Source organism: Apteryx mantelli, chromosome 3 (assembly GCF_036417845.1).
Source record: "Apteryx mantelli isolate bAptMan1 chromosome 3, bAptMan1.hap1, whole genome shotgun sequence".
In the NCBI taxonomy this organism is placed as follows: Eukaryota; Metazoa; Chordata; class Aves; order Apterygiformes; family Apterygidae; genus Apteryx; species Apteryx mantelli.
The window spans coordinates 138,715,451-138,735,333 of record NC_089980.1 but is presented as its reverse complement, the minus strand read 5'-3'; the positions used below and the strand labels follow the sequence as shown (position 1 = coordinate 138,735,333).

Below are 19,883 nucleotides of genomic sequence, written 5' to 3'. Positions count from 1 at the left end.
TCTCCGACCCCCTGACTCTCACCCGTTCCCACCCTTGCAGGGGCTGCTCTTCCAGGGGTGCTGGTAACCTCCCCGTGTTTGGGAAGCAGCATCCTCGGGCTAAGCCCATCTTTGCTCAGCCTCTTCCTCCCGAAATCCGCCTGGGTGCCTCCGCAAGGGGAGCCGAGCCCAGGCCTGACCTCTGAGGACCCAGGTGGCACCAGCACCAGGGCTGTGCAACGGGCTCAGCTCTCCATGACCAACCCTGACCCCAGCACCGGGGCTGTGCTGGGACGATGGCCCCCTTCTCCGGTCCCCGGGGCTGGGACCTCCCTGAGACGCACGCCCGGACTGGGAACACACGTTCAGGTTGGCTTTGCACAGAGAAAAGATCTTTATTGAGGCATCAGCTCGGACAGGAGGCACGTGGGGCTGCGCAGGTCTTGGGGTGGGGGGGGGGAACAGGAAGATGGCACACCTGAGCTGCTGGTCTCCAGGAGCGATTTCCAGGACCTGCAGAGGTCCTGTTGGCATTAAACAGCTCTCGCTGCCGGCCACGGTGACGAACGAGGACAGAGCCGGGGGTGCAGCACCTTGGAGCCGTGGAGGACCATGGACTTTGGTGTGTCCTGAGAACCAGGGCTGATGGGGGCTGGTCTTTGCTCCACCCGGCCGCCTCGCCTCGCCCCATCAGTAAAACACCTTTTCCAGGTAGGCGTTCAGGAACATTCCCGTGGGATCCAGCTTCTCCCGGACGGCGCAGAACTTGGGGAAGGCCGGGTACATGGTCTCAAAGTCCTTCCGGGCGCACGTGTGAGCCTGCAGGAGAGAAACCAGCCGGGGGGGCTGCCCATGGCTCCGCTGGCTCCCACGGCACGGGAGGCACCTCCTTGCCCTTATCCACGTGCCCGGGGCGGCTGGCAAAGAGGTGCAACCCGGCGTGCGGAGGGCTGCGGACCATCTCCTGGAGGCACCCTCCCCACGGTGCACGGTGAGAGCGGGCGGATGAGGGTGCCCTTCCCGGACCCTCCGTGGGCTGCAACCTCCTCCCCCCCCCAAGATGAGGAGCCCGGATGGACGGAGAAGGGGAAGCGACCCCCCCTTCCCGAGCACCAGGTTCCCGAGTCCCCCCCCCAAGCAACGGGGCTGCGGGTACCTTTGCCCAGTGCGGTCTCCCGCCGTGCTTCTTCATGATGCCCTCGTAGGTGAGCCAGTAGTTGAGCCGGGGGACGTTCTTCCCGTAGGGCCTGGGAGAGCATCAGTTGGAGCCATCCGTACCCCCAGGGAACCTCCCGGAGAAACCCCGTCTTGGGGAAGAAGGGCTCCGGGGTGGACACCAGGGACCTGTCACCGCCTCTTTGAGCGGCACCAGGGGATGGAAACCCTCTGGGGGGTGCAACCCCAAGGGGAGGAGGAGATGAGCGGGACGGGGTGGGGGGCAGCCCCCAGCGCTGCGACTCACCGGTACATGATGATGTTCATGTAGCAGCTGTCCCGCTGGAAGCAGGGGCTCAGCCAGATCTCGTCTGCCCGCGCAAAGCGCACCTCCACGGGGTAGTGAGCCACCATCTTCGGGTTGTTCTCCAGGGCGGCCTTCAGCTCCAGCAGGGCATCCTTCGTCTTCTCACTGCCCAGGAGCAGCCCCCCCAGCACTGGTTAATGTTAGCATGGCCATGACCGGCTCCTGCTGGGTTGGAGCCCTCCTTGCCCTCCTCCCCGGCTCCATCCCAAACCCAGCGCTAGTTCAGGGTACGGCTTGGCAGAGCCCAGCAAATCCCTCCCAAGATGTGCCACGGGGGTTGGATCTGGTAGCCCAGGACAGGATGCAGAAGGGTCCCCGTGCTAGGCTTGCAGGTGACCCCGGTGCCTGCGAGCCGGGCTCCTTTGCCTGGTGGCCTCGCCGACGGCCCCGGGGCAGAGCACGGGCAGGGGATGGACACGGAGGGGCCGCAGAGCCGTTTACATGGGGATGGCCCAGTCCTGAACGTGCTGCTTGAAGCGACACTCGTAGTTGAAGATCTTGTAGCTGACGGCGATGTTCTCCACCCGGGAGCTGAAGAGGAGCCAGAAGAAAAAGCGGTTGATCCAGCACACCAAGCTGGGCACGAAGGTGCTGCGGGAGAGAGAGCGGGAGGTGAGACCGGACCCCGGCGCTGCAGGATCGCCATGGGCAGGGGGGGAGCTGCAATGTCCCAGGCACAGCACGGGGATGCTGGGCAGGAGATGTCCTTCTGGGGGGGGGGCTGTAAGCAAAGCAGGGCAACCCCCTACCAGGGTCCGGGAGCCCAGGGGGATCTGCAGCACTGCAGGGAGCCGCTGTGCTCCCTGCAACCAAATCTGGGACCTGCGCCCTTTCCCTCGGCTCCCGTCTCCACGTCCAGCTGCAAGCCAGAAAAAGGGTGCTGGGTTGTCACCCTCCGTCCTGTGCACGCAGCCTCCCCGAGCTGGGGACACCAAGGGCCAGCGGAGACAGGGTGAAGCAGCCCCCAGTTGAGGGACACTATCAGCATCTTGGGGGTGAGCCCCTTAGCAGCCACGTCTCCCTGCTCCATATTCACTAAGCCCAGACAGGATCTCCAGGGCCACCAAGGTCCTGCTTCCCAGCCCAGCCTCGGTGACCGGGCTGGAGCTCCTCTCTCCACCCTGGGGCTCGGGATGTGCCTGCAGCCAACTCCATCTCCCAAAGGCTCCTTTCCTGCTGCAAAGCCACGGTGCTCCCGCTCCGCGCACACGAGAGGGCAGTGCAGTCCCAGACATCGTCCCCGAGCCGAAACCCGCTCCCTTCTGCGAGGGAGCTTGCAAGGAAGCTTGCCCTTCATCCCCAGGAGTGGGGTGGCCTGGTGACAAGTCCCCCCCGTGCCATCGTCCCTCCCTGCTTAGGGCACCCAGCATTAAGGGGAGCAGCACGGGAGTTATAGAGATGCAGGGAACGGAGCTGGGCAGCAAAGGGCCAGCAGAACTGGGCAAACCCGCCCCGTCCCTTCCTTCCCCAACCGTGGTCCCACCTGATCCAGAGCAGAAACTCCAGCAAATAGTAGCCGACGGCGTAATCCCAAAACCAGCTGGCAGAGGAAGAGGGGGGCTGCAAAGCCAAGCAGAGGAGGAAGGTGACGATCCCTGCGGACCGCCGGGAACTGCAGCTTTCCTCACCTCGCTCGGCAGCGGGCACCGAGGTGGGCAGCATATGCCTCGAATGGAAGCGGGGGTTTGGAGAAGGGCGCCCAGTCTCTCCCCCTTGGTGAGATGGGGCCACATCCAGCCCCAGGAAGGGGCAGGTCTCGCGGTGCTGGGCTGGAGAACAGGCTTTGAGATGGGGATGCCGAGAGCTCGGAGCCAAGGGGCAGACCCAGCTGCCAGCAATGCCACCGCTTATCCCCCCCCCCCCCCCCCCGGGACCTCCAGACCACGGAGCCGCTCCCGGCTCAGCCCTGGGATACTCCAGCCCAGCCCCAAGTGCCGTTTGCAGGATCAGCCACCCCCAACAGCCCTTGCCCTGCCTGGTGTCCCAAAGCGCTGGCTCTGGGAGGGCACCCGAGCTCTCTCTTCTTCCCAGCGCAGGGACCTGCCTTGCTGGTGGGGTCCTGGTAGATGACGCTGACGTTCTCGCTGTGCGGGAACCACAGGAAGCGGAAGTATTTGGATCTCTTCAGGTGGTCGTGGAGATGATCGAGCACCTGAAAGACCCCGAGAAACCACAGCGGGTCAGCGCATGCCCCCTCGGAGCAGGCAAGGAGGCACCTCGAGGGGCTCCAGGCCAGCTGTGGAGCTGGGCATCACCAACGCTGGAACAGGGCCGAGGAGATGACCTGCAATCTCGGCGATCCCAGGGTCGGAGGGGAATCAATGCAACCTGGCCATGCCAGAAAGGGGATAACAGAGACCCACGGACCCAACTGCTGGGAAGGAGGGGAGCGGGCCATGCCCATGGTCTCCTCCGCCTCGAGCAGGCTGCGGCAGAGACCTCCGTCTTGCAGGAGGCTGCTGGCTCCTTCCCGCTTATACAGCGCCTAGCACGTGGGGCGCCCGACGGCACGGAGCGCCCTGGAGGGACGAACCCCGAGGAGCCTGCGCCCAGCGGCAGCCCCCCCCGGCTCGTGATCCTCCACCCCCTCCGCGCACCCCTCGGAGATGCGCAGAGCCCCGACACGCTCGCTGCGCCCAGCGAAGGTGCTGAGCGGCGGCAGCCCTGGTGGACGACGCTGCCCCGGGCTTTGCCGAGCTGCGCTGCCGCTTATAAAAAAAAAAAAAACATCCAGAAGCGAGAGGAAAAGAAGAAAAACCGGCGGCTTCGCTCTGGGGCGTCTGCTCGAGCGAGGCGCGCGGAGCCACCGATGCCGCCCCGGGAAGGGCAGGACAAGGCGACCTCGGCTGAAGCTGCCCCCTTCCAGCCGGCTCATTTGAGAGGCTTCTTTTAACGAGCTGTTTCGGCATCGAGCGTTTTGCCGTGACCCCCATAAGGCGAGGGGGGGAAACCTCTGCGCGGTCGCGCTGCCCTAACGCCGGTTAAAGCGGAGGCGACGGGAAGGCGGAAAGCGATTCCCGTAAGCGATGAGAATTAACGGCCTGGTGCCTGCAGCTCCCAAAGAGCTGGGAAAACACCTCCAACCACCCGGGGGTGTGTGGGAGGGATTTGGCTCGGTGGCTCTCAGCCTCGGGGCTGGCGGGGTCCGTCCCCGGCGCTGGCATCTCCAGGGTTAGGGCTGGCGAGCCAAACCGACCCAAAGCGAGGAAATCCTTCTGCACCCGGCAGGTCGCTCGGCTGCGGCCGTGTCTCCCGCGGGAGGCTGGAAGCTTGCACGGGTTCACGGGCAGATCCGATAACGTGGCGGAAGAGAAACCCCCCGGCTTATTGCACATATAGAAACTGCCTCCAGCGCAGAAAGGCCCAAAGCTGCAAACGATGCAGCAAGGCGATCGGGGGGAAGAAGCATCTCGCGTTATACTCATCCCTCGACCACGCCGGGCTCCGTCGGAGAGCGGGTGCCGCGCTGAACGGCCGGGAGGTCCGACCCGGTCTCGTCCTCCTCAGCCTGCGAGCAGGGCTGGGCTCAGCCCAGCCACGGTCTGGGGACGTGCAACACGTCCCTCGCGTGACGATTTGCACCGGCCCTGGGGTAAATCGGTGATTTGCGCAGGTTATTTTTGCCCTGCTCTCGGTCCTCCCGCGCTCCGTGCAAGCAAGCGGGAGCAGGCACAGCTCCTCGCTGCTCCTCCAAAAACCTGCTCCTCTCCAGCGAACCCCCTCGGTCCCGGACCTCCTTCCCGGGCACCGTCAGCAGCTGGCACAGCTGATTTTTTTTCCCCGGTGATAAAGACGATCACGAGGCCAGGACAGAAAGCAGGCAGATCTTATACAACCGCAAATCCACGCCTGGCTCCTCGCACACATATATTATTTGCAATGTCTTAGATAACTCGGGCTTAAATATTTCAAGCGAGCTGCTCCCTTGCCATTATTCTTTTCCGCTTCGCTGGGCCACTCGACTTGAAAGCCAGAGATCGGGAAGGGGGCGAGGAGCGGCGACAACCAAGAACTGATAATGGCATGAATATTTATCGAGCGCATTCCCATTTCGCTCTCCTAACAGTCCTGAGGGATGGGGCGAAACAGTCCTTGCATGCGCAGAGAAAGTAAACAGGCAAATTATCTGTCCTAGGAGAGACGGCAGAGGATGCGGTGAAGGTCCAAGAGGTCTGGTGAGATGGGTGAGGATGGGTGCGAGTTGTGCGGTTCGGTCCACGACCCAGGGGCCGTCAGCGCCGCGAGGACACAGCAGACACGACCTCAGCGCACATCCCAACCGGGGAACCGTCTGCCAAAGGGCACCAGGGAAGCCACAGCTCAGGCTGGGTCAGAAAGCCAACGGGCCGTTCCTAAGCAAAAGTCACCTCATGAGCCAACCTCTGCATCTGGCAACACCTAAACGCAACTCGCTGCAGGCTGGGAGAGAAATGTCCTGCCAGGTTTGCCTCGTTCCTGCATCCTCCCTTCCCACCTCCCAGGAAAAATAAGACCCTGAAGTACAACAGCTTTGGACTGGCCTGGTGCAGCCCTTGGTACAGCTAAAGGGGTGACAGCAGGTGGGCAGAGACGCACTAACAGGGTCGGGCAACATGTCCAGACCTCCATCCACCTTCCTGGCCAGCAAAAAGGCATTGAATAATTCAATCCTTAAAAATAATAAAAAAAAAGATTAAGGACAGCATTTCTCAAAGCTTTCCTAGAGCTGGAGCACTGACCAGTCCTGAGATAACAGCTGAAGATGCCACTAAGGTTATGCACCACGAGAGATGTCGGAGCTCACAGGAAGACAAAGATGGGTGAAAAGGCGGTTGACAGCAGATCCAGGCACCAGAAGAGTCTGGCTTTCACTGCTGTTGATTTCTCCCTCCTGCTGGACTCCATGCCTCAGTTTCCCCATCCAGAAACCTAGCTCTGGGCTCCCGGATGGGTGCACAGCCAAATCGCCACAACCCATTTTTGGGCAGAGGTTCCCAGGCTCAGGAGCAGAAGACAACCACGCTGGTCCTTGGCCATTAGCAACACCTCACGTCCCGGCACCCAGGGCCCGGGACGGCAGGCGGCTCCACCAAGCTGCAGCGCAGCGAGCTATTGCAGGCAGGGGAGGCAGCTGGTGGGAACGCCGGATGTGGAAGTGGTCCCATTTGCACCCCAAAACCACCCCCTTTTCCCCATGCATCGCGCATCGGGACAACGCGGCGGCACGGGGGAAGTCGTGCTATGCCCGGCTGCGGCTTTGCTCCATCCAACTTCCCAGCAGCATGAGGGTAAGCGAGCTCCGAGGAAATGCACCCAGCAGCTAACAGGAGTTTATATAACGGCAGAGACAGGGTTGTTCCCAGGGGAAAGAGGCCGTGTTCCTTAAAGCTGCTCTGCAGAAATGCCCACAGGGCCTTCAAAATGCTTTCCAAGGGGTCCAGATCAGACCCACCATCGGCTGCAGAGCCAAGAGGAGACCCGGGCTTGTAAAGCCAAGGAGCTGCACCACCCTCAGGAAGGGCATTTCATGCCTCTTCCAGGGAAATCAGCCATTCCGCTCCACCATCCTGGGAGGTCACAAGAAGCCCGTGCCAGGCTCACTCCATCCTCTTGCTCCCCGTGATCAGTTAGCTCAGGTCTTGTGGACTATATGCAAAAGGCGCAGGCCTTCAGGAGGGACATGGCCAGAGAGAAGAGGTGGTGGCTGGGGCAACTGTGAGAGGATGGACAGAGGGACAGGTGGAGAATTCGCCAAGGGGACGACAGCACGTGAAGTCATCAGAGCCGTGCAAGATCCTGATCTATGAACGACAAGGTCAGAAACCCTCCTCAGGAAGCCACATCCCTTGGAAACGTCCCAGATCAGGCCAGTCACTAGCACCCTGGGTTAGACGAGAGAGACCTTTGGCAAGACGGAGATGAGCCAGACCAGCAGCGACATGGCAACTGCTTTAAAGGGAATTTATCACCACGCTACTCAAATGCAGCACTGTGGAAAAGTCCTGATAGGGAATTTATTCGGTCTAGCCCTTGAAATGCGGTGCATAAAATGCATTCTCATCCTCACCACAGTTCATCCCAAGTTCAACCCCCCAAAAAAAAAAAAGAAGAGTTAAACCCAACCTTCACACTAGCGGAAGGGCAGCCCATCCTGGAAAACACCCAGACCTCACTCGCAAAACGGGACCGAGTCATCCCCCAAGAGCACAAGACGCTCAGGGACTATTCCAGGTGGCCCATCTGCCCCTGGAAGAGGCCAGGCTCTCCGTCAGCTGAGCAGCCGGAGGCAACAGGACGGGAGATGACACCTCCCAGGAGAGGACGCAGCTCGTGGTGCCGCTCCGCTCCTCCGGGAGCCGCGCATTGGATTTCTAGCGGGGACAATTTTCTCCAGCTGTAACATTAAATCTGCATGAGGCTGAGTCACGCGTGCCTCGAGCTGCCAGCTCTCAGCTGGCCCGCAGGTCTGCCAGCCCCTGCAAGCACCGGGCGATGCCTCCGAGGTCGGACGGAGGCTTCCGCTAACCCATTCCGCGCCGACGTTTTCCGCCGCTGCGGGCTCTGACGCCCGCCGGCTCGTTAAGCGGCCCCAGCCCGATTGCGTCGGCGCCTCGGCGCGCGGCCCCGCGGAGGGCGACGCCGGCAGCCTCCGCATCGCGGGCCCTGCGGGACCGTCGGCACCGCGTGCCCCGGGAGCGGGTCCGAGCCCGGATTAGAGCTGAAACAGAGCCGAGCACGTTCTGCTCCTGCTCCAGCACATCCCGGGCTCTGCCGGCTCCGGGAGACGGCGTTTTCCGTTCCTTCCCTAAGTGCAACCCGGACCCGCTCCATCACCGGAGAAGCATCCGTGCCACCAACGCTCGGGAAGTCCCGCTTCCCTCCCCGTTAAATTCGGGCAGCCCAACGGCAGGCGCGAGGCTGCGGAGAGCCCGGCTGGGCTTTCGGGGCTGTGCCGCAGCTAGTCCTCACGGGCTGCCCTCGGAGCAAAAGCGGGGTCAGGCCAGCACCTGGAAACCCCCAAAGCATTTTCACCTTCCTCTTCCCTGCCTGGGTCCCGGCCAGCCGGCGCGCGACGCCGGGAAGGCTCGGCAAAGGCCAAAGCGACCCGCGCTTTGCGGGATGACTTTGGATGGAGCCGATGAGGAGCTCCCGCATGAGCAGTCCCACCGGAAACTCCCATCCGGTGCACGGCCGCATCCGAAACAGCGACGGCGGCACCCCAGGCCGCAGTGCGGATGTGCTCTCCAGCCTCTGACCTGCCCGGGGACAGACTCCGGGTTGAAAGCAACCCGGGAACGCACGCGACTTCTCGCAGAGACTGCGGCCTTGCAGCTCGCAAAAGCGACCAGGCAAATAAAGAAAACTACTTTCTTTCCAGCGTCTTTCCTTGCAGATCTCCCTCCCTGCCCCGCTCCCGCAGGCTGCGCGCAGAGGGGGGGGTCACAGCAGAGGCGTTTCGACCTCCTCCGCTTCCCCACGCAAGATGCTGAGGTCCCAGCTGCTCTTTTGCAAAGGTTAAAGCAAATGCAAGCGGCCGCCCCCATCACGCCTCTTCCCCGGCTGCCTCCCCGGCAGTCCAGGGGCTCCGGCACCATCCCTACAGCCTGCAGCCACGCGACACGGGCTGTGCTCCCGAATCCCGCTCCGCTCCTGAACGTCTGCGCGTCACGGCTGCACCACTCAACAAGCCTCTCGCTGCAGGTCCCGACCTGCCACCTGCCTGACGTGGCAAGGAGGTGGCATCGGCAAGCGCTTCTCCTCCCCACCAACCCCCTGCACTGCTCCGATCCCAGCGGATGCTCTTCCCACCCAGGGGAGACTTAAAATGGCTTTTCCCAAGAAACAAAGTTCTCTGCTTTGTCACCCTGGAGAAGTTTCCAGCTGGAAGACACCAGATGTGGTCCCAGCTGGAAGACAGACACCAGATGTGGTCCCAGCTGGAAGACGCCATGAAGACGCCCAAGGACTATAACCCACACGCGTTTGGGGGGATTTGCTGCCGAAGCGTAACCCCTTCCCAGGCCGTTTCGCCCTGCAGAGAACTTTGCTTCTCCCCGAGGAGGCTTCGAAAGCGTGGCCTGCGGCGGTACCTCGGTGAGGGTGGACGGGAAGGCCACCTCGTGCAGGTGGAACTGGGCGACGCACTGGAAGGTGACCGTGAGCACGACGCCCAGGCAGCCCAGGTGCAGGCGGGCAGCCTGGAAGATGTCCGCGTTGACCGACTCCGAGCACTCCAGGATCTCCCCCGACGCCGTCAGCAGCGTCAGTGCCACGACCTGTCGAGAGGAAAGGAATTCCCCGGAGGAATGCAATCAGCTGGAAAACCCTAGGCCCCTCTGAACTTGCTGCTGGCAAGGGCTTTGCGTCCCGTTTCCACGCTGCGCTGGGTCCCTGCAAACCCCAAACCACGGGGCTGGGGGCTGTGCAGGGAGACCCTGATGCCACGACCGGCATCACAGGGTGTTTTCAGCTGAGCTGGGCTCCACCAGCCCCTCTCTCCTCCCACCGTTGATTTTGCAGCATAAAAGGATCTCTCTAGCTCTCTGGGGGATGTTAGGAAAAAAAAAAAAACATCAATTAAAGAAGTAAATCTCCCCCAAATGACTTCACTTCTCTGTAGTTATAGGTGGAATTGCCAGACAGGATTTGAGTTCAGATTGAAGGATTTTCATAACTATTTAAAAACAGACCTGAGCCCCGAGAAGATTTGGTTTCAGGGGGAGCTCAGATAGGAGAAGAAACGGTTTTCCTTTGCTACAGAGGCTGTTCACCAGGTTATAGGACAAAAAGCCCAGGGGCAGGAGTTCGGGGGCTGGAACGCCTTGGCTCGCCGATGAAGTTTTGCAAGACCCCAGCAGACCCGGGTTATCCTGACCCTTTGCTCCCTGTCGGAGGGGACTCATCCCCTTGCTGCCCTCGCAACGTGGGGCCGAGGGCTGGCGTTAGCCGGGGGCACGAAGCCCTGGCGATGCCGCGTGGGGTGCCGAGGTCCGTGCATCGACGCGCGGCCCCGCGCCCGGGCGAGGAGCAGCCCGGCGGTCCCGGCTTTACCTGGGTGGGGAGGATGCCGTGCTCGATCCCGGTGTTGTGCGTCCCCGTGCCGATCACGCCGGCCGCTGCCACCTCGGAAACAGCGCCTAAGCTGCGGGCAGACGAACGGGCCGGGTGAGGATCCCGCCGCGTAAGGTCTGCACCGGGGCTGGTGCCGTCTCTCCAGCCACGCGGGCAAGGCGGAAGGTTTGAAGCAAACGGAGAGCACCATTCCCGCTATTTGCCCCAAATACCCTTCCTGCTTCCAAAAGTGGGTGTTCAGGGATTTCCTGAACCGGATGGAGTTTTGGTGCCCATTGCAACCTCTTCCGCAGATTTCTCTGCCGTAAACCTGTCTGCTCACCCCCACGTGCGCCCTTAGCTGCTGGCTCAAGGGTGGCTTCTTCCAAACCCTCACCCCAGCCTTGGCCAGACCTCTAACGAGCTCATCGCTCGTATGACCAAGGAACACGCAGCACTGAGCTAGCCTGCAATTAAGGAGTGCTTTTTCCCCTGGGATCAGCAAGTGAAGGAGCGCGAGAAAGACCCTCTGCGGCGGCCGTTCCCTTTGCAAACCCCTGTCCGAACGCGTCTCCCAGCCCTTCGCGAGACGGCCGCGGCGAAGCAGCGTCAGGCGGGTTCCAGGCGGCGGGAGGCTGCGATCAGCTCGGGGACCCGCCGCCCGTCACCCCCGCCTCCGGTGGCAACAGGCATCCCAAAGCGACGCCGAGCTAGGGCCCTCCCACGCCTCCCGCTCGCTCGTTCCAGCGGCTAATTACCCTTCGCCATTAAAAAAACTCATTTCTAGCCTGACTTCATCTGCCGTCAGCCTGCTTTTACTGCCAGATTGAAGAGCTGTCTGCCGTCAGCCTCTTCCCCCGCGCGATGCGCCCGAGGAGGGCAGCGCTAAGCTCTTTAGGGCCAGGGAGAGCAAAGCTTTCATTTGTGACCCAAAAGCACCGGCCTGGTGGGTGCAACGGGGTCGGTACGGGGACGAAGGGACCCTCACCCAGCCCCTGGCTCTGAGGCAGAACCAGCTATCCCATCCTGGTGGTTTTGACCCGTGGTCTGCAGGGAAGACCAAATCCCGAAGCAAACGCCCCTATTTTGCAGCAAAAGCTCCTCAAACGTCCCCGTGTTGCCACGTCCCAGCATGTAGCGTGGGGTAATGATGGACAACCGGGAGAACACCGAGGAAGGGCCCCAAGCGCGCGTCTCACTCACTTGGCCAGGGCCAGCCCGTGCTTGCTCAGCTCGACGTTCAGATCCGAGAGGAAAATCCCACCTTCCACCGTCACTTGCTGCTTCTCCTTATCCACCTGCGAAGGGGTGGATGCGAGGTGAGAGGGAAGGTTTGCAGAGCTCGGTAGAGGAGCAGCCCACGCACAAGCGCGTCTGCTCAGCGGATAACGTCCATCCAGGAGAGCCGGGTACCATGAGGTATCACTCCATCAGGAGCTGCCACCTCTCCCCAACCCTAAACATCCGTGGTGCCCTGCACATCGTGCAATGCAAAAGCTGCAAGTTCTCCTAACGGACCGAACGTGTGAGACGGGGGAGATGGCACCTCCAGCAAAGCTCTGCCCCTCTCCTTGCTCAGCCAACTTCGAGCAGCTCCTGCTGCCAGGGCGGCTCGTCAGGAGCCATTCGTCCCACTTCTGACAGCCTGAGCTGTCAGGGAAGGAGCTGTTCTTTAATCATTTAGCATAGGAAACCGGGATGGAGCAACTCTCCTCCCTCCTGTGGGGACACTTCCCACCTTACACAGGAAGAAACCACAAGACCACGAACATCCACATGAAATGCTCCGCCAGGCCTTTGCCAGGCCACTGCGCCTAAGGCACTTCTGCATGTCTGCATCAAGTGAGCCACGTTCCCAGAGCATCCTGAGAAAGGTCGTCCTGCCAGATATCTCCTCTCCACCCAGCAGATCATGCTGTCACGAGGCCATCATGCAGAGGTTAAGCGCTTCCACCTACACGAGCAAAAGCTAAGCTCGGTGGGATCTACAGAGATGCAAAAACAGGATCCTCAAGATAGGTGTCATCTCCTCACAGTTCATCGCAAGAGGGAACATCACCACCGTCCCTGTTCTCCATGCTCCAGCACCTGTCCTAAATAATTCTGCTTTAAGGGGGAAGGAGCTGTGGGTTATGGCCACGTGGACCATGTTCCTCGCCGAACGCACACTGGGAAGGCATCATTTCATTGCATTTTTATAGCTGCTCCCTATGCTTCCAAAGTGATCTTTTCACACAGAAAAAAAAATCCCCATTGCCCAGTCTTGCACCAGCATTTCAGCATTTGGTTTGGGGAAAACCCTGGCTGTGAGGAGAGGAAAGCCTCCCGGTCCTTTCTTCCGCCACCGCAGCTATGACGATGGCAGTGCAATGCCTCCCAGCCCTCGGTGGCCGCAGACAAGAGTGCCACCATGTTTCCCGAAGCAGGTCTCACCTTGAGGATCCTGTTCATCTTCCCCATCTGGATCATGAAGTCATCGGTGCAGGCGATGTCCGAAGGGGAGTGGCCACCGCCCACCACCTTCACCCTCTTGTCCCTCTGCCTGGCCATATCCAGGATCTGCAGAGACAACGCAGGGCCCTGAATGCCCAGTGGCCCTCTCAAAGCTGAAGGAGGTGCCAGAGCGACTGAGGCTTGGGGATCCTGGGTTTCTCTTGCACACATTTTGTCCTCTGAAGGCCTGAATGATTAATCTTATCTAGTCCCCAGGGCTCCTTCTGCAGCCAAGGACAAAAAACTAGCTTCTCATGCAGGTAACAAATCTCATCCATCTTTGACACCTGCTTTATATGGATGATTCACCCAGCACCTGGGGCTAAAACCACTGCTGAAGCCCAGACATCTCCTAAGACAGCCATTAGCATCAGCCCAAAAGAGGTGATGCCCATCTGAGACTGAGGCATCCCCAGGGCTGGCAGAAGTGACACAGGACTTGCAAGAAACTTCCCAAAATTTCCCTGGAGATGCCCAAATTTCCCTGGGCTAAACCCTGCCCCTAACCCAGGGACAGGATGTTGGTTTTCTGCATCTTTCAAATGTTTGACACATCTGCTAGAGCATCTGTTGAGAAGCGGTTTGGTAGGATGGACCATACCCAAGGCTGAGGGAAGGACTGATGGCGTAATCATCTGTGGTCTTTATGACTGAATGCGATGGAGCAGCACAGCCCTTCCTGGCCTTTCTTTCCCTTAATTTCCAATTTCTCTTCATTTCCTGAAAACGTCTGCCTTACCTCCCGGATCTCCTCCACCGACGTAGGCTGGAAGTACAGCTCTGGAGAGGAGCCATAAGTCTTGGCCCAGTTCTGGAACTTGACTCCTCCTTGGCCGTGAACCTAGATCAAGAATAAGAGCTAAAGCAGAGGAAAGTCCTTTCCCTGGTTTTCTGCACAGCCCATCCTTCGCCTGTCAAATCCACTGTCCCAGGGAGCCTTGGAGAGCCAGGTTTCCAAAGGGATTTGATATTTATGGACACAGAGGGTCTCAGCCCGGTCTCAGCACCCATAGCTAGGTTGTGGCCTGCAGGCAAGGCCTCCTGTTCCAGTGTCCCCAGATGGCCTCACCACGAGGCTCTGACCGCGACCTCCCTCCAACCTCAGCCCTCAACCCCGAGATGCTGCCCCCAGGCCTGGCACGGAGGGGCCAAAGCGCCCAGCCCCAATCCATCCCCTGGGGTTAGCTTGGGGCATCCCTGGGGAAATTTGGGTAGTCCCCATTTTTGGGGGGGGTGGATTTCCCAGCTGGGGTTCGGGGCAGGGAAGGCCCTGGCACGGGTTTGGACACCAAGCCCAAGAGCCAGGAGTGAATCCCTCCGTGCCCAGGCAGGACTAGCTCCAATGTGCTTCCCACCGACACGCGTCCCACCGGCTCCCATCGCCTCCCGGCACACGGAGCGGAGCAGCTTATCCCCCTCCGCTCTCCCACCGCCTCCTCCTTTCCCTCGCGTGTCCACCCCCCCCACCCCCAGCCTGGGCTCCTGCAGCCTTCCCACGCAGGGTCCCCTTCGCCCCCAGACCCACCACCAGGACCCTGCCCGCGGGCATCGCGCCGTCCTGCCGCCTCCTGCCCCGCTGCTCCGGGGGCCGGAGAGGGCAGGCGCCTAACCCTAACCCTAACCCCAACCCCAACCCCAACCCTGCCGCGGGGCCGGGGCCATCAGCGAGCTACCGCGGCTCCGCCCGACGAGCAGCTTCGGAGCCCCCAGGGCGGGGGGGCAGGTCGCGGCTGCCTCGCTGCCCGGCACCGACACCCCAACCCCGACCCCGACCCCAACCCCCCCCCCGAGCACGTTTACACCGGAGCCTTCCACTCTGCCAGCCGGGATACAAAGGGAGCGAAACCAGTTTATCCTACAGAAAGCACGGGGGAGGGGGAGGGGGGAATGACAAAGGCAGGAAAAATTTAGGGGGAGAAACGGCTGTTCGGTAAAACCGAAAATTCTCCGGGTTAGAAAACACTCCCGTTCGGAAACTGTTACCAAAACCAGCGCCTGATCTTACTTAAAAAAAAAAAAAGAAAGAAAGAAAAAAGAGTAATCTTTCCTTCTCTCTTTCCCAATCTGTATTTCTTATATCTCAGCAGAGCCGTGCTCATTATTTAATAAACGCCGCGGGTTGTAGGTGCCGCGCACGGTCCCTGCGGGCCCCCGACGGCCCTTCCCTCCCCAGGCTCCGGGCTCCCTCCGGCCGCTTTTCCTCACCATCCCACCGGTGCCGGGACAACGCGGATCCAGCAGCCGCTCCGGGCCCTGCAGCCACTCCGGGGTCGGGAGGGATAATGAGTAACACGTCGGGGGAGGAGAGGGGCTGCACCCTTCGCTCCCGGCGGGAAAAAAAAGGGATCCAGGTGCTGCTTCCGTCCCGCTTCCCGCGGGAAAGCTGCAAATTCTGCAGGCTCGGCGAGAGGCCGCGGCCTTTGGCCGCTCCTTGCGTGGAGCTGGACCCCCGAAACGGCAGGCCAGGCCGGGCGAGCCGGGCACAAGGGCAAGGCGGGGGACCCCGAAGCGGGTCTGGGGGTTAGGTACCGCGGGGGGCAGCGATGCAGCAGCACCCGAGCATCGGGCACCGGCATTTCACGGGGCGGCGGGACGTCTCCCCACGGCCTCGGTGCAGCACATCATCACCCCGTGCAAAACGGGAGCTGGGTGCCAGCGCGGGTGGCAGGGAAACGCATGGAGCCTCGTGCACTCCGCGCTGCACGGGGGGGAATTTAACCCCAAACTCGCTCTGCCCCCCTCAAGGAGCAGATGGGGGGATCGCGCACGGCCGCCACCGCTGCGGGGCCCGGCCAAGCAAAGGGGCTGTAAACAGCTCTCCGGTTCCCGTCTCGGCCGAAGGACGGGCAAGGAGCGGCGGTTTGCAAGAGCTCTGCAGCGCGCCGCGGCTGCGCTTTGGTGATAAGAAAGCTCCCCCCCATCCCCAGTCCCTCATTAAGGGGAGGACGATAACGGAGCCGCCGAGCCGGCTAACGCAGGCAAGGTGACCCCCGGGAGCTGCGCCGTCGGCGGGCAAGGGGGACGCCGGGTCCCTGGTGTGACGTGACGCGCTCCGGGAGGTGCCACCTCGCCCTCCGAGGACACGCGGCCTCCCGAGCGCAGGGGGGCTGGCAATGCAATTATGGATCAACCACAACGGAGCACCAAGAAAATTGCTCCCTAATTGCAGAGCAGGAGTCGCGCCGCCCGCGGCTCGGGGAAGGACCCCGCGTCTCTGACGGCGCCGCCGCCGCCTCCGGCTTTGCCACCGGTCTTCGCACCCGCTTTCAAAACTCCTTGGCCTGTCGACATCCAACAACCCTCCTTAAACCCTGCTGCTCTTTTCCCGGCTGCATTGCAGCAAATTAATGAATAATCGCCCGAGATGCCTTCGAGCCCAATTAGGTGCCAACAGGGCCAGCTTATCGGCTTCGGACACCTCCGTGTCTTCCCAGCTAAGAGCGGAGGGTCAGCATGTTGCACAAACAAGCCCAAAGGTCATCGAAACGTCTAAAAAAAGCCCCGCTCTCCCGTGACAGCTTTCGCGCCCCTCGGCAGGACAAGGTACAGCCCCGGGGTTACTCATTAACGAGCACTGGGGGCCTCGCTCCCTGCAAGCCGGACCCCAGGAGCGAAGGGATCGAGGGACGGACGGGCGGCCGGCTGGCATAAATCAGCAGAGCGGCACCAGCATCCACAGGAGCGCGGCTAGCTCGTGCCGACGGAGGATTTGGCCCTCTCCCGCGGCCGGCTTTTCCACGGCAGGGACCGAGCACCCTGCTGTTTCAGGCTCTCCTTAATTGCAGCGTCTCGCGGTGCAGGAGGGGTTAATTAGCTGAGATTGACACTGTATCCTGGCTGTCATGCTCCGAAACAGCCAAAGGGGGGAAAAAGGAGCCAGGACAGGCTGTTCTGCACACCCACACTAGCAGACTAGCTGGGGCAGGCACGGCTCGCACTTGCATCCCCTCCTTTCCATGAGGCTTCCCAAAGCAGCAGCCGGACCCCCCCCCATCCAGTGCTCCCGCTCCAGGCCCAGGATGTGGCCAGCTGCAGGGACTCCCTTAATTTGCAGGGTTGCAACTTCTCCCCCTGTGCACCCAGCAGAGCCACGAGTCTCCAGGAAAAGAGCCCAAAGAGGAGCGGAAATTGCAGCCTGCTCCCACCCCTTCCTCGGTGGATAGGGCCAGGTCTGGGATCCTCCTGAGGCTCCCAGGGTGCTAATGAGCAGCTAACGAGGCTTTATGTGCTTTCTGGGGTGATTAAGCCATCACACACAGCTGGGCCACCCACAGCAGTTGTATCAGCAGCGTCTCTGGTGCAGCAGCAGCAGCAGGCTCCTGCTCTGGCTTTGCAACTACTTTCCCTTTGCAGCTACTTTCCTCACCGTTGTATCTGGACTACAAATGGTCAATGCATTCCCAAATTGCAATGCATTCCCAAATCGCAAAATGCATGCCCAGATTGCAATGCATTCCCAAATTGCAAAATGCCTTCCCAAATTGAAAAATGCCTTCCCAAATTGCAAAATGCATGCCCAGATTGCAGTGCCTTCCCAAATTGAAAAATGCCTTCCCAAATTGCAAAATGCCTTCCCAGATTGCAATGCCTTCCCAAATTGCAAAATGCATGCCCAGATTGCAATGCATTCCCAAATCTCAAAATGCCTTCCCAGATTGCAATGCCCTCCCAAATTGAAAAATGCCTTCCCAGATTGCAGTGCCTTCCCAAATCTCAAAATGCCTTCCCAGATTGCAATGCCCTCCCAAATTGAAAAATGCCTTCCCAGATTGCAGTGCCTTCCCAAATCTCAAAATGCCTTCCCAGATTGCAATGCCTTCCCAAATCGCAAAATGCCTTCCCAGATTACAGTGCCTTCCCAAATTGCAAAATGTCTTCCCAGATTGCAATGCCTTCCCAAATCGCAAAATGCCTTCCCAGATTGCAGTGCCTTCCCAAATTGCAAAATGTCTTCCCAGATTGCAATGCCTTCCCAAATTGCAAAATGCCTTCCCAGATTACAGTGCCTTCCCAAATCTCAAAATGCCTTCCCAGATTGCAATGCATTCCCAAATTGCAATGCATTTGCAAACTGCAGGGGGGAAAACAGAGGCTTGGCTCCAGCAACCTGATGCTCCCAAGAAACCAGAGGTCTGGCAGCATCCCCCGGGATTGGGGCTGGCTCCAGGCCCCCGCAGCAGGCGTGAGACGAGCCCCCAGGGCTGGCTGCACTTCGGGGGCGAGCGAAGGGACCGCCAGGACTGCTACAGCCACTGCAGCAGATGGGGAAACGGAGGCTTTGGAGGGGGACGAAGGGGTTTGCTCCAGCTCTCGGAGCGTCTGGGACTCGAGAGCGATGCGAGCGCTGGCTCCCGCCAGGCAGAAATCAGAAGGGTTTGGGTTTTTCTTTTCTTTTTCTGTTCTTTCTTCCCTATTTAAAAACAAAACAGACAAAATTTAATTACGGGCAGCTTTTATTCTTCATTTCTCGCCTCTCAATCTCCGGGGGCTTTTTTTTTTTTCTTCTCTCTTTCTTTCCCTTTTCAGAGTTAATTGCTTCCCTCCGAAACGGGGCCAGCGAACAAAAGGAGGAGGAAGAAAGGACTTCGTCAGGACGGGGTTTGGAGGGGGATCTGCCGGCCGCTTTTCCAGGCTGATCCCAGGCCTCCGGCGGCACCGCAAAGGCTGCTTTTGGGAGGCGACCCCCGGGAAGGCCGCCGGCAAAAGCAGAGCCGCTGCAGCAGCCCGAACTGCGGGCACCGCGTAACTTCGAGGTGGAAGAAGGGGATTAGGAGGAGCTGGAAGCGCCGCATCTCCCGGGGCTTTGGCCGAACGGAGCCAGCGCCTGGCGGAAGCCCCTCGTTTCTTGGATATACCCCGTTTCTGGGGTATAAATAACGGGGAACGGAGCTTTTATTCCCGCCCGCGGGGTTTAGCACGGGGATAAACCATCTCTTGGGCTGAGGCTTCTGCTTCCTTATCCATAGGGTCCCCGGTCCCATCCCGGGCACGAGCGTCCCAGCCGGCAGCAGGAAAACACTTTTTTTGTGCAAAACGCAGAAGCCGTTTTCGCTCTGCAACCTCAGCTGGATCCAGCAGATGTTGCAGCTACTTTCCTTCTTTTCCGAGCTGCCATCGCACGACAGCGTTATTTCACTCCCTCCCCAGCAGGACTTTTCCCAGGATATTTTCCTGCCGCTCTTTTCCCAGAGGACGGGACGGGCAGGGCTTTTTCCCAGCTGGATTTCACGAGACGCATTATCGAGCGGCTTATAAACCCCGCAGACGGTGCAGCCGCAGCGCGCGGTTGCAGCCAATTCCTCCCAGCCCCATCAGAAAAGTAATCGGGTTTGTCTGGCTGGATTTATTCGCTGCCGAAACCTGGGGCCGCTCGGAGCTGCTGAGTCTCCATTACCCCGGGGACACGTAATGATTTCTCTTCCTGGCATTAATTTTTTTTTTTTTTTTTTTTTTGCTGTTCTTTAAGGCGAAGCCTCGGATTTATGGAGCAGAAGTGCCGTGGATCGCCTGGCCTTAAATAAAAATCCGAGCAGCCTCCCCCGCGAGCCCCCTGCCCGCCCGCCCGCGCCGCTCGCGGGGCGATGCCTCGCGCCGGGGATCCGTCGAGATAACCCGGCAGCCGGGAACGCCGCCGGCCGGAGCGCCCCGCGTCCATCGGGTGCCTGCTGCTCCCACGGGAGCTTCCCCAGGGCTCCTCGCGCTGCCGAACGCCCTGGGGACGTCGGGGGGGGGGGGGGGGCAGCGAACAGCCTCAGCTCGGCCCCGGCACGCGCGACGTCACGATCCGGCTCACCCGTAACCGCCACCAAAAAAAACCCCAAAATCATCCGGAAAATTACATCCCAACCGCCGAACCAAG

The 19,883-nt window shown here is 60.5% G+C and overlaps 1 protein-coding gene across 1 annotated transcript; it reads right to left on the bottom strand.

The window, feature by feature from the left end:
• Positions 1-349: 349 nt before the first annotated feature.
• Positions 350-15,627, bottom strand: LOC106486384 (L-gulonolactone oxidase-like). The gene is made up of 12 exons (XM_067294885.1): positions 15,230-15,627; positions 13,764-13,865; positions 12,965-13,090; positions 11,735-11,829; positions 10,532-10,622; positions 9,571-9,756; positions 3,546-3,653; positions 2,985-3,061; positions 1,943-2,092; positions 1,442-1,606; positions 1,136-1,226; positions 350-798 (listed from the first exon to the last, which is right to left on the bottom strand). Exons 1-12 carry the CDS (start codon positions 15,230-15,232, stop codon positions 670-672), a joined length of 1,323 nt encoding a protein of 440 aa, XP_067150986.1. The 5' UTR covers positions 15,233-15,627; the 3' UTR covers positions 350-669.
• Positions 15,628-19,883: the final 4,256 nt, after the last annotated feature.

Bases quoted from the DNA above. Each gene is read 5' to 3' on its own strand.
- LOC106486384 (XM_067294885.1), bottom strand. The intron at 1,607-1,942 runs GTAAACGGCTCT...GCTCCTGGGCAG, and splicing joins CAGGACTGGGCCATCCCCAT to TGAGAAGACGAAGGATGCCC. The intron at 799-1,135 runs GTACCCGCAGCC...TCTCTCCTGCAG, and splicing joins GGAGACCGCACTGGGCAAAG to GCTCACACGTGCGCCCGGAA.